Below are 17,020 nucleotides of genomic sequence, written 5' to 3' on the forward strand. Positions count from 1 at the left end.
CCATTTGTGATTATGTTAGCACTACTGAATTGAATTGTTCTGATTGAAGAAGCAATAAAACTGGCCGTCTTTAGACTTGTTAAATATCTTCAGCATCAGCGTTTGTGGCTTCGATTTTCAGGGTCGAAATTACCAGAAACAAAAAACGTTCTTCTGAAACTCATTCACACTATAGGTCACATTAAAAGTGGAAAAGGTTCTGACATTATTTATCTTTGTCTTATTCTTTAACATCACAAAAACCTGGGATTTTAACTGGCACTTTTTATATCCACTCTAGAGCTCCTCAACTGGCAGCTTCATTAAATATACCTGGAAAACAATAGCCTCAACATCCACAGTGAAGAGGTGACTCTGGGATGCTGGGCTTCTAGACAGAGTTGCTAAGAAAAAGCTGTATCTCAGACTAGCCAATAAAAATGAAAGATTAAGATGGCCAAAAGAACACAGACACTGGACAGAAAAACTGCCTAGAAGGCCTGTATCCTGGATTTGCTATTCATAGATATGAGATACCTTTGTTATGCCCAGGTAGTTTAAATTTTACACCATCAGTAAGCGAACACTGTGATAAATTATTTTGAAAGCAGCTTACAAGCAGCCTGGTTTAGGCCAATTCATGAAAGTCACTGAATACATAATTAGTTATTTATAGTGTTGAAGACAAGTTAACATATAGAGCAGTGTGATTTCTTCTCATCCTTTCCTTTGATAACATAAATTAAACCTCAGAAAACATAACATAAACCTCAGAAAACCAGAGAGGGTACAATGACCAGGTCTAAAACCAGATAGATGTTCATTTATAATGCATTAGTAGTTAAGCGAGATCTCAGTATTTATCAAGGATTCTAACATTTTAGCTTGACAGGACAGTTTAAAATCATTTAGTCACACCTTTCTGTAGGCTGAGCAATATGAGCCATCTTCCAAACTCTGGACTGTAAACAGAAATAACTGCAAGTTTATATATTGTTGTGCTTTACTTGAAAAGTTCCCATATGGGAGGCGATTCGGGATGCTGAGGGCTTCAAGAATATATTTAAGAACGCATTTGTCCCAAGCCCCATCAATGTTGATGTTTTAGACCAATGATGTTACAGGCTGAAACTATACTCTCACTGTAGTCCTTTTGTCACTGTAGCACTTATGATTTAATAATCTTCAGGATGCTGTGTTCCTGTGGGTGTTCCGATGGTAGCTGCCTTTGTTTATACTCTTTGTTTCATCTCTCCATCCATATCATTCCTCACAAAGGAATTCTCCCCTATGACAAAGAGTCAGTATACAATAGGTTACTGCCAACATGACGACGTTGATAGCTCAATATTTATAAGCACTAACTTTTCATTACTCTTTGTTAAAGAAAGTTGAAAATGCTACACAGGCAGTTGATTCAAAAGGTGACTGATGGCCCTACTTTTAGGGTTCTGGCACATGTAGTACGCATGTGTTTATACGCGGGTAGCCGTGCATTACCTGTATATGACGTTGATATAGCCAGCTGAAATGGAGCCAGTCAACCTCAAACAGCCACCGAGGGACATCTTGTGTGTATGTTTCAGGGAGTTCGGCCAGTTGGCTGTGGAGCTGCTCGACCAGTCGTACAAGCAGGACGAGCAGATGGCCATGAAGCTGCTGACCTACGAGCTGAAGAACTGGAGCAACGCCACCTGCCTGCAGCTGGCCGTGGCGGCCAAGCACCGCGACTTCATCGCCCACACCTGCAGTCAAATGCTGCTCACCGACATGTGGATGGGACGTCTGCGCATGCGCAAGAACTCTGGGCTAAAGGTAGGCAGGCAGGCAGACAAGCAGGCAGAAAGGCAGGCGGTAACTTATACTTATTGTACTGTGATTTTCATGTGAGGTAATACCTAAAGTACTTGTTGTCACTGACCCCATTTGGCCCACAGGGTATATTGTGGTTAATGATTTCCCATAGCTGGACTGGACCATTTCTAACACTCTTAATATGCACTAAAGTTGCTGCTTCCAACTTGAAAGGTCACAGTAATTTTCTGTGTGTGGCTGTGCCCAGGAACACTGGGTGATTATCTAGTCCAAGGATGACGGCGGATTAGCCCATGTCCAGCATAGACCTGGTCCGTAAACAGCGCCGCAGAAACAGGAAGTTAGGAAACCTCTATGCCCTGAGGAGTAGATTAACACACACGTGTCATGACCCATTAAGCCTCACACACACCTTCCTGTATGGGTTGTCTCCAATGAGAAAAGCCTGTTTTTGTATTTTTGTTGTAAGACGCTTTGCTTAGGTTTAGGTTTGCCATGCAGCTGATGCCACAGGCCTGAAGCAGAATGTCCAGTTGAGTGTGGTCAGGAGTTGGTTCATAAATTCCATATCCATTTACGCTGCCTACTTTATACTAATCTTAGAAATGTTTACATATCATCATTTTATGTCACTCATATCTAGAGCAATTTAGAGTTAGCTTATTCTTTGTAAACATTTCACAGTCATAGTAAGAAATTGTTTTTTGGGATCAGGTTCCAGGTCGGCAGGTCTGATCACACAAGTCAAACACAAATTAGGTCTACTTCTCCAGATTAGGTGTGTAGGATTACGTCAGCTGAAGTCTACTTCTCCAGATTAGGTGTGTAGGATTACGTCAGATTAAGTCTACTTCTCCAGATTAGGTGTGTAGGATTACGTCAGCTGAAGTCTACTTCTCCAGATTAGGTGTGTAGGATTACGTCAGCTGAAGTCTACTTCTCCAGATTAGGTGTGTAGGATTACGTCAGCTGAAGTCTACTTCTCCAGATTAGGTGTGTAGGATTACGTCAGCTGAAGTCAACTTCTCCAGATTAGATGTGTAGGATTACGTCAGCTGAAGTCAACTTCTCCAGATTAGGTGTGTAGGATTACGTCAGCTGAAGTCAACTTCTCCAGATTAGATGTGTAGGATTACGTCAGCTGAAGTCAACTTCTCCAGATTAGGTGTGTAGGATTACGTCAGCTGAAGTCAACTTCTCCAGATTAGATGTGTAGGATTACGTCAGCTGAAGTCAACTTCTCCAGATTAGGTGTGTAGGATTACGTCAGCTGAAGTCTACTTCTCCAGATAGATTAAACAACATCTAAAAAAATGGTCTAAAGGGAACCCTTCATAACTTCTGTAAGGATATCTCCATTTCCATTCCCTTCTGTCTTTTGTCTGACATTTATGTCGGGGTGTGTTTACAGCTTGAGTGCATCCTATTATCTACTGGTTGTGTTCCTCCCATCACACTGTAACTGTCTAAACAAATGCCTATTTAATTGAATATCAGATGAGCTCGCTCGTCGCCTCTGCATTAAATATGCATGTCAGCCACAGCATTATGTGCTTACAATATATCAAGTGTGGGAATAGAAACAATGCATGACTTTCTGCGTTAATCTTTTTTTTTTTTGCATATGCTTGTACCTTTACACAGATCCGCTAGCATAACAAGACATTGGAGCAACCTTGTATATCAAAGTTGTATTCATTTACCATAATAGATTTGCCATTTATTACATTTGCATGGGGAACCGCGGAAAAAGGTTTGACACTTGATCTGAAAGAAACCTGTCAAGCAGTGCCAGGCATGTAACAACCTCAGCTTTCCAGACAACTTCTGAATACTCTGTAGCAGTTGGTTTGTATGAGTCTAACTCCACACCCCTGTTCAGGTGATCTTGGGCCTGCTGCTGCCTCCATCCATCCTGAGTCTGGAGTTTAAGAACAAGGATGAGATGTCTTATATGCCACAAGACCAGGACAACTACCTGCAGGAGAAGGAGGAGGAGGAGCCCGAGAAGCCAGCCAATGAGAAGGAGGAAGAGGACATGGAGTTCACAGTAAGATCCTACTGTGAGACGCAGTACAACTCCGTGGTGAGAGCACCCACCTCAGCCCCGCCTTCAGACTGTACACAAGCAGGCTGTGTCTTAAACGGCAGCCTATTAGTGTTCCCTACTCCAGCATATAGGGAATAGGGCGCCATTTTGGACGCAACCTTAGCCAGCCCCCCTGACCTCAACTGAACAAAGCCCACAGGAGGTCTAAGTTGCCCCTGCCCACTTTTTCAGGGACCCATCTGTGGTTTGGGGGTGACTTATATCTCATTAAAGTACACACACTTTAGTTTCTCTATGGGTCCGATTCCGACCGGAGTTATGTGCACGTACATGGGTCAGATCTTTAGTCAGATGTCTTTTTATCTCTGTTCCTGTTTTGAACTTAAAGATAAAGGAAGGGTGTTTCAGCTGGCTATTGATTTGTTGTATTGTTTTATAAATCCAACCTTGTTTGGAGAAATTGTCTCATCTAAAAACGAAAGACTGTCTCGGTCCAGGTAATTGGAACAGGGGTACATACCAGATGTCACCGTATCATTACTGTAACAGCCTTACACGGGACAACGTTGGCTAAGGCATACATCCTTCTCACGGCATGCCTCTGTGCATCCCTCACAGCTGGTCTGTCGAAAGAAATATGATTGTTTGTTAAGGACGAAGGGGCTGTGTTTAGCCCCTGGTACGACCTTGTTGCCTCTGGCTTCCTTCTTACCATTCAACCCTAAGGAATATGCCTCCCTGCATTTCAGTTAGAGTTTACTGGGCAGCCAGGTACTGCAGCTCTCTGCTTGTTCTCCAAATCGGACACTATGGGAATACGTTCGCTAGGCCAAAACCTGAGACCAGTGAAAGGATTGCTGGAAACAGAAATGCTTTTGTTGACACAAAATATGCAGGTCCACCCAGGCATGCTCTACTGTTTCTTCAGCATAAATCAACAGAGTGTATTGTATCAGGAGGAAATTCCCTGTCTATGTCCTGGAGACATTGGGTGGCCCTAAGGAAAACCAATTCAAGTAGCCGGATTCACCACACACTGGCTGAAACATCTTCAAGATACCAATTCCTTCACATCCTGACTCATCTGTAACACCTGACTCAGTTTAAGGCAGAAACATTTATGTTGGTTGTCAACCCGCTTCTCAAGTGTAAATGAATGCAGTTGACAACAAAAATCACACATACTGAGAGAGACAAGGACAGCAGAAGCAGGACACAAGCGAAAACACCCAGGCAAATCTTTGAAGATTGGTGGAATGTAAACCCTTTGCTCGAAAATCTTGATCTTCTGCGCTTTCGCTCATTGTCGGGACCATCCTGAAAACAAGTAACAGCAATTAGAAGATCAAGGAAAACTTCACCGTGATTGGTTACCACCCAGTGGTTAATATCAAATGAACTGTTGCCCTGATGTTGAAAGGCGTGGGTAGTGAGGACAATTCCCTGGTTGGAAGGCTTTGTTATTTCTAGAGCAGTGTGAGAGATTCTGTTCAGTTTGATTAAAGAGACCAATGACCCAGCCAGGATTGTATGACATGGAGACTCTTTCAATTGAAAGGGAACCACGCCTGCCAAGCGTGTTCTGAACTTGCGTGAGGCTAGTCTTAATAGCAACTATTGAGAAGTGCATATAAAAGGCGTGCGTTGGAAAGTCGGAATCGGGCCCTACTGCTCTCTCCTTCCCTTTCTGTCTGTATCTCTTTCCCTCTGTAGCTGAATAAAATCATATAGGCCTAAAATTGACAAACACACCACTATTGCTGTCCCTTTAAACCCACCAGAACCCTGTCCCTTTTCTGGCCAACCGGAGGGGCAGTAAAAACAACCCTGCCCCGCCCCAAACCTACTTGTCATCCCGCTTCTCGTTTCCTGTCGTCTCGGCGAAGACGTGGTTGTGGAGTTGTAACGTGTCAGTCTGTTTGCTGCCCCTTGTGTATGTCTCCCTCTTTGTCTCTCTTTCCCCTCCCCCTTCTTTCTGTCCCCCCTCTCTCCCTCCTTCTTTCATTCTATCTTTCCCCTTCTCTTTTTTTCTTTCCATCCCGTTCCTCTCCTAGCTAAGGTCTTACTAGAGGTACAGTAACAAATACGACTGCTGCCCTCACTCTCCCCAGTGGCGCTGGCAACATCGCATCACCCTGCATGCTGCTAAGAGAGGGTGTCTCTCATCTGATCCACGGCAGCCATGTCATTTGCTCAGGTTACATAACTGTCCCTGTCTGCCTGGTCTTGGCAGATTCACAGACTGCGGGTGTGTCCAAAATGGCAGCCTATCCCATGTATATTGTACTTGTTTCGACCAGGGCCCATAACGCTTTGGTCAAAAGTAGTGCAATATACTGTATAGGGCATAGGGACACAGCCTGACTGTCTGAACACCCTCTCTTAATACGGAACAGGCGATTGGTGACTCTGTCCATCTACATAGACATTGTAGTGCGTATTGCCATTTGCATTCAGTCAGGCAGCCAGTGCAAAACTCACTGGCAACCGGAGCTTATGAGAATGCGGACGATAGTCCTTAAGAAGGTAAAAAAAATCTTTCAAACAATTGCGTCTGCCATGAGCTCTTCCGTTTGCCAATGTGAGCTGTTGGTTTCTGATTGCTCAAATGCAGCCCAGAACTAAGAACTATGAATCAGACGGATTCATACAAATACTCACTAGGCTGCATACATCAAGGGTGGATTGTATTGCAAGTCATCCTCAGAGGCATTCCACTGTGGTCCCCAACACCTCTGGTCCTGATGCTGGTTAAACATGCATGGTAGTGGAACTTTCACATGCATCTGACGTCTTGCCTCAGGGTTCTCTTCTCTTCCCAGTCATGCAATACAACACAATACAGCACAGTACCATTTGTTGACCCCCGAGGTCTGGTGTAGTTTGGGCATCCATGATCATAACCCTGGGGATTTGACCCACTCTCATGGATCACAAACTGTGTTAGAGTCCTAGGAAAATGGACGTCAGACGACTTTCTTTCTTTTTGCTGTCCGCTCTCTTCTTTGCTCTTTTTCTATCTCCCTATTTCTCTTTCCTCTCTTTCTCTCTCTACTGTCCGTCACTGTCGTCCGAGACTTGATCCATAAGTGTTTGTCTGCGTCCTTTGTGTAATCATTCCCACCAAACCTCAAAGTCACTAACATGCTACATGTTCAATGGGTTTGCCTGTGCCTGCTTCTGCTTATGCAACGAGGTGTAGCAACAGCTCTAACGCTCTTTCATTTTGCCCCCCTCCCTCTCTTCTCTGTATCTTTGTACTTCTGTGTCTTCCTCTCTGGGTGTGATGCCCCAGGCCATGCTGGGTAAGGTAAGCACGGAGGCGTCTCGTAAGAAGGGCGTGGGGGAGATCCAGAACAGACACCGGCTCATCCCCATGGGCCGGAAGATCTATGAGTTCTACAACGCCCCCATCGTCAAGTTCTGGTTTCACACAGTGAGTTTGCTGCTATCTAGAAGCATTAAGGGTTTTTGGGGGGATTGAAAAGGATTCACGTGGATAACTCAGTGGATGGAGGCAGTGTGTGACCCAGTGCGTGTGTCTCTGTCTTTGTGTATTGTCTGTGCGCATTGTTGGTTGGAGCTGGACATGTTTTATCTTTATCTTCCACGCTCCATGGTGGTTGTTTCATCTGCCGGTCCAATGAAAACTTGGCAAATCCATCCGCAGCGGGGAGCGTTATCTCTAATTCATGGAGAAAAAAAAACAACCGTTTCACTCGCTCTCTGTCGATGTGTGGGTCAGGGGAAAAAAAAAACGTAAAATGAATGCATTTATTTCAGAAACAGATAACTCCGTTGGAGCAAGGAAATCTCCATGATCTGCTTTGCATTCAAAACCAACCTCTGTGGTTTTTGCTCCCTTGCTGTGATTGTCCAATCTGCGAAACAGCCATGAAAATGAATAGAGGCAGTCTTGTCACACTGCATTGTATTTCTTTACTGCTCACTGAACATCATCAGTTCAGTAATCATTTAAGCTGCAGAAAGGGACCACCGCCTACCCTATTTCATAAAGCAGGCTTCATGAGGTCCCTACATTACTTTACTCACCTCTGGATATTGAGGAGACCGTAAGTGTTTGCTATGATTCTATACTGCTATCCACACTCATTTCTGTCATACTCTTACTTAGGAGACACTAGTTACAATGTTACGACCTAATTGTTCTGTACTGAAACAATTTCAGAAGACCAATTAAGAGCCACTTACGACACCACATGTCTTTAGAGGCCCTGCCTTCACTGAAGAGACCCTATATGCTCTGAGTGACCCTGACATTGTATGTTTGTCCCCAGCTGGCCTATGTGGCGTACCTCATGCTGTTTAACTACATTGTTCTGGTGAAGATGGACCTGTGGCCCTCACCACAGGAGTGGATCGTCATTGCTTACATCTTCACCAATGGCATCGAGAAGATGAGAGAGGTCCGGTTTCTCAATACTATAATCATCATAAAACAACATAGTGTATATGTGCTTTCATCGCTGTGTGCACACCTGAATCCATTCATATAGAAAAAAACAATTCCTAACGACGCTCTGTTATCTTATATAAACAGACTCACACTGCCCTCTCGTGGCCAGCATACTGAGATGCTTCCTTCAGTCTTTCCATTTCTCTCTCTCTCTCTCTCTCTCTCTCTCTCTCTCTCTCTCTCTACATCAACAACTCCCAGATCCTGATGTCCGAGCCGGGAAAGCTGCTGCAGAAAGTGAAGGTGTGGCTTCAGGAGTACTGGAACATCACAGACCTCATGGCCATCCTCATCTTCTCCGTGGGAATGGTTCTCCGCCTCCAGGAGCCGCCACTCATGAGCTATGGCCGGGTCATTTACTGTGTCAACATCATCTACTGGTACATCCGGCTGCTCGACATCTTTGGCGTCAACAAATACCTCGGCCCCTATGTCATGATGATCGGCAAGATGGTAAGAGGAGGGGGGGGGTCTGGTTTTATGTTCACCGTCTGAAACATTTCACCATTAACAGCTATTCATTCTGGACATTTCTAAGTGAAACGTACAAAAATGCCCAAAAGAAATATATGAAAGAAATGATCAAAGACGTATAGACTACATCAAGACACACATTTGAAATACACTATAAAAGTAGGAAAACTGTGAGTGCACCGTGCGCACGCGTGTTTGTGTGCGTGTGTGTGCGCGCGTGTTGGAGTGCCTCTTGATACTGTGTGTGTCTCTTCACATTCCTTTCTCTGCCGTGTTTCATACAATCATGAGTCTGTGTAATCCTTGTCATCAACGTGCTTTGGAATGTGGGCCTGTGATGAGACGCCTGGTGGGATTTCTTCTGGGACGTCTATGTCTTTCCGAGGAGCGTGTCATCGGAGAGTAAAGACAATCCGTCACTGGCTGTGTGCATGCTAGCCGTCATGCCTTTAACGCTGATGGGAAATCCCTTCTGCCAATGCTTGCACCTTCAAAAGCTTTGAATTGCATGACGTGAAGTATGAAAAGGCAGCTTGGGGAGAAGGTTGGAGAAGGAGGATTCACCATGCCGGCCTGTATGCCTTTCCATCTGTCTTTACCTCTGTATTTCTACTTGTGAGCCAGTTGTTTTTTATGTTCCATTTAATCTGTCACCAGCATATATAGCTCCTTTTTGGGATTCGATCTAAATTACACAAATGGTTTCGTAGGTGCAACACGCCCCAAAAAAGAAAAGGAACATCTATCAGCTAGCAGCGTACTTTAGATTTTGTTGATAATCATTTCTACAGGTGAAACCTTTCATTGGGAAAGATGTATTTGTTGATGAAGATTTATTTTGTCTTTTATAATCAGATTTAAGGTCACATTTCGAATACGTGTGTACAGTTCAGCTGAAAAATAACAATTCAATTTTACCATACATGCAAATAATTGTGGATGGTGCGGTAAATGTAATATGGGCTTATTTATAGATATATAGGCTTATAATAGGCTATATTGATATGCCCCTTGAAATCAAATACCCTGTGTTTTTAAATGTTGGTGTTGCACACTATTTATTTACAGTAGAGCGGGAAGATGGCAAGGTTGCCAATTAGCCTCAGTAACCTATATACATTACATTTAAAATACAATAAATGAGGGGTACATTTAACAAATAATTTGCATTTATTTATTTAGCTAAATGTTAAGCCGAATGAGATATTACATAAGCATGTTCAAACAATAGCGATGGAGCAGTGATGATTCTTAGTGTTCTAAACATGGATGTTAACAGTACATATCTGGCCATGTTTACCGTTTTGATGCCTGCAGTGGTATGACACTTAGTCAGCCAGAATTTCATCTTCACTCTCTCTTTGTCCTCCCTCCTACTTTCTCTCTCTCTCTCTCTCTCTCTCTCTCTCTCTCTTAGATGATTGACATGATGTACTTCGTGATCATCATGTTGGTGGTGTTGATGAGTTTCGGGGTGGCCCGGCAGGCCATCCTGAACCCCAATGAGGACCCATCCTGGATGCTGGCTCGGAATATCTTCTTCATGCCCTACTGGATGATCTACGGAGAGGTGTTCGCTGATCAGATCGACCGTAAGCTCACAGGGGGTGGTGGATGTGTGGGGGGGTCGGATGGCTGAGTGGTGGAGAGACAAGCATGGAGCGTAAGGCTGCCCACCTCGCCAACACATACACACACAAACCCACACACACACGCACACACACACACTTCCAATAGTATTTGAATCCCAAAATCACATTACATCACATTCAATGTTCTTTGGAACAGTGACAATGCATCTCTTCCACAAAGCCAGGCTACTTTGTATCTCCTCCTAGACAGGCCTGCTATCTCAAGGCCACGCTCTGTAAGCCTATGTGTGGCTGAGACTGCCAGATCAGTGCCATTAGTCTGCATCTGAATCCCAGGCTGTCTTGGCGTGACACAGCGAGCTGCAGTTTCACTGGCTTTTCTGCAAAAGCCTGCTTCGTTTAAATGTCGAAAGACACCCCCCCGCGATAGTCAGAATCTCCCTTGTCCCATCAGAACAACATCTAGTCCTATTCAGCATCAGTTATCGTCAAAATCAAACCAGGATCTTCTGACAACAGAATGTAGGTTGCTGGGGAGACCAGCTGTGTCAAATCTATAGCTACATACCAGATCAACAGCAACACACACATCACACACGCACATGTTTGACGTTGTGAGCAGTGCCGGTGGCCCTAATGGGTTAAGCCTCAAACGCTTATGGATGAGCTGTACGTTTCTCAGATGTCCGGTGACTTGCATCACATTTTCAGAAAGCACATTTGCCTAACAGAAGCACATCCACACATTCACCAGACTAACTGAACTCATCCAGGTGCTGGAATGCCAGGCACTTGAAGTCTCTCAGTTGAAACCCAGTTTCCGGGTGACGTATATTAGTGCCTTTAGTTGGCTGCTGGATTGGCTCTTATTCATGGTGGTCATGCAAATGTAATATTGCCAGTAATTTTCGGACAACAGCAGGAGGGATAGATCACTGACTGGTCACCTTATCATAGTGATGAGGTCAGGTGATGTCTAACACCAGAAGATATTATTTAGTGAATTGGTAATTGACTCAAATAAGGTACATGATTGCTCTCTGATTGCACCGTCTGTTCTGTGGAGTGTATGTGCGTGCTTGCGTGTGGGAGAGTGTATAGAATGGACTAGCCCAAAGCGAAGAGATCTGAAATAATGCTGTCATTCTTTGTTTCAGATGTGCATAGTAGGAAGCTAAAGCACAGGCTGAATTCAAAACTCTGGATGATCGAAAATCAGTTTCGAGCTCATGGAACCTGGCGTAATAATGGTCCATACCAGCATTACTATGTTCAATCCGAATGCCACTAAATCGATAATTAGACCCACCCCTGTGCCCTCTCATCCCTACACCATTCCAGCCTCACTGCCGTGCCATCATTGCACCCTGGTCTAGGGGCTGCTTAGGCAAATATGCCCATAGAGATGGATAGAGGGTGCACTTTCCACAATGCCTGTTTTAGCATGGGCAGTGCCATTGACACTTTCCAGCATTTTAATTTAGTCTATTGCGTGGGACTTCCTATTGGTTGAGGAAATAGCCCAGAATTCTATCCAGGTCAGCAGGGCGGATCAGCCAATTGATTTTAATCCAGAGAAAGCAAACACTTTGAGTGGTACACAGAGAGAGATAGAGGACATATCCCTACATTTCTCACAACATGGAGTCTGTGAATGCACAGGCAGACCCATTTAGTTTAATATTGTCGGTTTAGTGGGACATCTAATGTTATTGGCTGATCCTATCGTATGACCCGCTTTGACATGACTCCTACAAGCTATTTAGAATTGATCAGCCAATAACTGCCCAATGAACACCCAGTTGATTACCTTAAAACAGCACATGCCTTCAGTGGAGTTGTCCATGCAAAACATCAGATAGGTCCTCTATCTATCTTTATGAGGTGGCAGTAAATCACCAACCTTCGCTTTATGCCTGTTTAGATTCTACACACTCCTTCACAGTAGGTGGCAATATGCACTTTTTTATGGACCACCAATTTATTCATAGAAGTAGAAGAGATGGAGATATTCCTCAGTGGCGATGCCCATGCTGTCACAGAAGCTATCAATGGCGAAGCTAGGAGGTGTGGCCTCTTGACCATCTCTATGGATATGCATGCAGCCCGACACGCTGACAGGTCAATAACTGTGTTTCATGGCATTAGCACACTTTTTTGATTTCATTCGGTTTATTTTTTTATTTTGATTAATAAATCTCAAAGGAGTCTATTATTGTTAAAGACATATGCTCCTCTGAAATTTCCACAATTTTGTTTTATTTTATAAAAGTCAGCCTGCCAGGGCAATCCTTCAATCAAGTCATTAATGCCATCCACCAAGCCAGCTCTGCTTTCACTAGAACATGTAACATCCATATAAAGCCATCTAGACACGCCTCTACAAAGTCATCGAGACACGCCTCTAAAAAGTCACCTAGACACTCCAACTCAGAATAATGCACTTTTACCTATTCTCCTAAAAAAATAAAAGACGCATACTAACTTGACTAACACAGCTATCTCTTACACGCACACTCAAACAGCCACACAATAATTGACTAACAGTCACACACACACTCGCTCACTCAGTTGCACACACACACACATCTATCCTCTCATCACTAGCAATCTGTTTTTTCACGTGGTTCAGTTGTCAGAATTTTCAAACCACTTTTTTTGTGAGTGTAAAATTGCGAGTAAGAGAGAAAATTACTTCAGTTCTCTACCTTTGGGCTGCCTTGTGTGATCAGTTGAAATCCAGAGATGAGTATGAATATAATGATTATATAACGACTCATAGGCAAACCAACCAATGAGCATCCAAAGTGAAAGTGCTGAGTGTCCCCATTATAAGCCACAGCAACTGAACCATCACTGATGGAAAAAACGTGTGATGTATCTTAAATACATTTCAATTGAACTGTAATACAATCATTATTCAGCTAGGCTATTGCACATACAGCATATATGTGACAATATATTTCAAACATCAGTGCCCATGTTTAAATATATTGGAAATGCAAGTTATTGACGTGAATATATTTTTGAATATATTTTGAGGTATACATTTCAGCACATTTTAGACCTTTCCATTTTAGTGCTCACTCCTTCCTGTCCCCTCTGAAACAGATGCATATACATACACAGTACAGTATGTCTCTTGTTTGTTTGCAAAACTGGAATTATTTGTAAGCCTGTTTATTTGTTGGTTTGTTCGTTTTGTATGTCAGTATAATGATAAAGATTGTTTTATATGATTGCCTGGGTTTGCATGTATGTCCATACGCCAACATTTTTCTTTCATTTGATTGTGTGTTCAGCCTTTATGTTGGCTTGTCCTTCTAGTCTGGGTGTTTATTGCTTTTGAGATGTAATTGTCTTTCGTAGTATGATTGCCTTTATTTGGTTTTGCAAAACTCTATTCAGGCTGTTTAGTCATAAGAAACAGACAGGGAACCTTAGATGCCACCCTGACCTCTGCGTTGTGTTGTTGTGCCCAGCTCCATGTGGCCAGAATATCACCACTGAGGACGGGCATGTCGTGGCTCTGCCGCCCTGCAAGACTGGAGCCTGGATCGTTCCTGCCATCATGGCCTGCTATCTGCTTGTGGCCAACATCTTGCTGGTCAACCTGCTCATTGCTGTCTTCAAGTATGTCCTCTCTCATTCGCTCGCTCTTGGTAGACCTAGTCTACCTAATCTACGTAATCTACTTATGACCTATACTGGGACCACTCACCAGGGGGCGATCGAGACGTTTTGGCTTCACTTTTCAGGGCTTGTGCGGCACGCTTGTATTGCACAAGCATAAGTTGGCTATTATGTAGCTCCTTGGGATTCATTTTGCCTTCCATTTTGTTAGTGATTCATTGTCTGTGCTGGGTTCTGAGTGCAGATGGGAGGCTTTCAGATGTATGATGGGATATATTTATGTCTGACATGAATGCTACAACTGCAGTTGCTAAGTGCTGTTAAATTGCAACATTTCAAAGCCAATAAAAAACATAGATTGGCATAGCAACATATTGAGATCCTTGATAAATCACCTTTCAGAAGTCAAGAGGTTTATGTAATAATAGTAGTAGCAGAAGTAGTACAGCAGTAATAGTAGTAGAGGCAGTAGTTGTAGCAGTAGTGGTAATAGTAGGTAGCAATAGTAGTATAAATAGTAGAATAAATAGTTGTAGTAGAAGTGGCAGTAATACTATTAACAGTAGTAGGAGTAGTAGGAGTACATGAATGAAAGGATGAATTAAGGTGTGGATTAGGTGAGTAGAAATAAATGGAGGGTGGTTGGAACGGTGGGGTTGAGTGTTGTCAGAACATGGCCTGTCTTCAATCGACATAGACATTTATTTATTTAACATGTTGCAACAACATTTAGTAAATAAACCAAGCTATTTCACTGAACTTGTGGGCTGGTTTGACATTCTGGTTGTTACGGTCTGTTTGTCACAGTAACACCTTCTTTGAGGTGAAGTCCATCTCCAACCAGGTGTGGAAGTTCCAAAGGTACCAGCTCATCATGACCTTCTACGAGCGGCCCATCCTCCCCCCTCCCCTCATCATCTTCAGTCACATAACCATGGTCCTCAAGCACCTGTGCTGTCGCTGGCGGAAGCACGACGACGATGAGAGAGACTATGGCCTCAGTAAGTACATGGGCCAGGTCCCATAGAAGTCCTTCAGAACTGAATCCTTCCCGGTTTCGGTTTGGGCTCTCATTTGGCTTCTTTCCATTGCAGAGCTATTCATCACTGAAGACGAGCTGAAGAAAGTGCATGACTTTGAGGAGCAGTGCATCGAGGAGTACTTCCGTGAGAAGGATGACCGCTTCAACTCCTCAAATGACGAGAGGATCCGTGTGACATCAGAAAGGTTGGATATTTGCACATTCCCATCACACATTGTTTCCAAAAAAGGAAAAGATATGTTTATTTGTTAGATTTTGTAACCCAGAATTCCATCATAATTTGACGATATGCTGCGAATGAATCCTATGTCTCTGAGTCCGATTTCAAGCCCCGTCAATGAGTCAGAGAAATCCGTAATGATCTTTCAGGTCTTTTATTTTTCAATGTCTGCTTACCCTCTACGGGGTGTTGGAGGGTTCATGGGAATTTGCCCAACCAATCCACATGTGTTTTGTGGATTTGGAGAAAGCATTCGACTGTGTCCCTCGCGGCATCTTGTGGAGGGTGCTTGGGGAATATGGGGTCCTGGGTCCTTTGCTAAGGGCTGTCAGGTCCCTGTACAACCGAAGCAGGAGCTTGGTCCGCATTGCCGGCAGTAAGTCAGACTTGTTCCCAGTGCATGTTGGACTCCGGCAGGGCTGCCCTTTGTCACCGGTTCTGTTCGTAATTTTTATGGACAGAATTTCTAGGCGCAGCCAGGGGCCGGAGGGTGTCAGGTTTGGGGACCACACAATTTCGTCTCTGCTCTTTGCAGATGATGTTGTCGTGTTGGCCCCTTCTAACCAGGACCTTCAGCATGCACTGGGACGGTTTGCAGCCGAGTGTGAAGCGGTGGGGATGAAAATCAGTACCTCCAAATCTGAGGCCATGGTCCTCAGTCGGAAAAGGGTGGCTTGCCCACTTCAGGTTGGTGGAGAGTGCCTGCCTCAAGTGGAGGAGTTTAAGTATCTAGGGGTCTTGTTCACGAGTGAGGGAAGGATGGAACGGGAGATTGACAGACGGATCGGTGCAGCTTCTGCAGTAATGCAGTCGATGTATCGGTCTGTCGTGGTGAAGAAAGAGCTGAGCCGCAAGGCGAAGCTCTCGATTTACCAGTCAATCTACGTTCCTACTCTCACCTATGGTCATGAGCTTTGGGTCATGACCGAAAGGACAAGATCCCGGATACAGGCGGCCGAAATGAGCTTTCTCCGCAGGGTGGCCGGGCGATCCCTTAGAGATAGGGTGAGAAGCTCGGTCACCCGGGAGGAGCTCAGAGTAGAGCCCCTGCTCCTCCACATCGAGAGGGGTCAGCTGAGGTGGCTTGGGCATCTTTTTCGGATGCCTCCGGAACGCCTTCCTGGGAAGGTGTTCCGGTCCCGTCCCACCGGGAAGAGACCCCGGGGAAGACCTAGGACACGCTGGAGGGACTATGTCTCCCGGCTGGCCTGGGAACGCCTCGGTGTCCCCCCGGAAGAGCTAGAGGAAGTGTCTGGGGAGAGGGAAGTCTGGGCATCCCTGCTTAGACTGCTGCCCCCGCGACCCGGCCCCGGATAAGCGGGAGAAGATGGATGGATGGATGGATGCTTACATCCAAAAGAATCCAAGAGCTCAAACTTTATATTAATGATGAACGATTCAGAAAACCTTTCTGCTTTACTGAATCAAGGCCAAACAATTTCCGCTGTCGTGGAAATATCCCTGTCCACCTGTTTCGTGCTGACCGCATCCCATTTTCCAGAGTACACTACTTGTCTGTCTGTAAAGGCATCAGGTAGATAATCAACTACAAAACAAAAGACTCCATAGTTGCAATGACCCAGCTCTGCTGAACAAACAGAACAAGTTATACTTCAGACTTGACTCTTATCTCTCACAATCTCAACTTCGCATAGATTACAGAGATAGCACAGTAGCAGGTATACCACTTGCGAGCAGCTGACAAAATCTCCTAGTCAAACCTGGTGCCCACCTGGTT

The 17,020-nt window shown here is 44.4% G+C and overlaps 1 protein-coding gene across 7 annotated transcripts in view; it reads left to right on the top strand.

Moving 5' to 3' along the window:
• Positions 1–17,020, top strand: part of trpm3 (transient receptor potential cation channel, subfamily M, member 3) — a 125,750-nt gene that overhangs the window by 104,214 nt on the left and 4,516 nt on the right. For 4 of the 7 annotated variants that reach the window (XM_020052914.2, XM_020052915.2, XM_010876879.4 and 1 more), the window contains 10 exons: positions 1,566–1,794; positions 3,677–3,880; positions 7,140–7,280; positions 8,143–8,271; positions 8,523–8,774; positions 10,213–10,387; positions 11,545–11,637; positions 13,870–14,020; positions 14,828–15,021; positions 15,115–15,247. In XM_020052914.2, the coding sequence (XP_019908473.1) occupies positions 1,566–1,794; positions 3,677–3,880; positions 7,140–7,280; positions 8,143–8,271; positions 8,523–8,774; positions 10,213–10,387; positions 11,545–11,637; positions 13,870–14,020; positions 14,828–15,021; positions 15,115–15,247 (1,701 nt within the window). The remainder of the gene's footprint in view (positions 1–1,565; positions 1,795–3,676; positions 3,881–7,139; positions 7,281–8,142; positions 8,272–8,522; positions 8,775–10,212; positions 10,388–11,544; positions 11,638–13,869; positions 14,021–14,827; positions 15,022–15,114; positions 15,248–17,020) is intronic. The other 3 variants (XM_020052916.2, XM_010876882.4, XM_020052917.2) reach the window with 2 other exon arrangements.

The sequence above is a fragment of the Esox lucius genome, chromosome 13 (assembly GCF_011004845.1).
Source record: "Esox lucius isolate fEsoLuc1 chromosome 13, fEsoLuc1.pri, whole genome shotgun sequence".
Classification (NCBI taxonomy): Eukaryota; Metazoa; Chordata; class Actinopteri; order Esociformes; family Esocidae; genus Esox; species Esox lucius.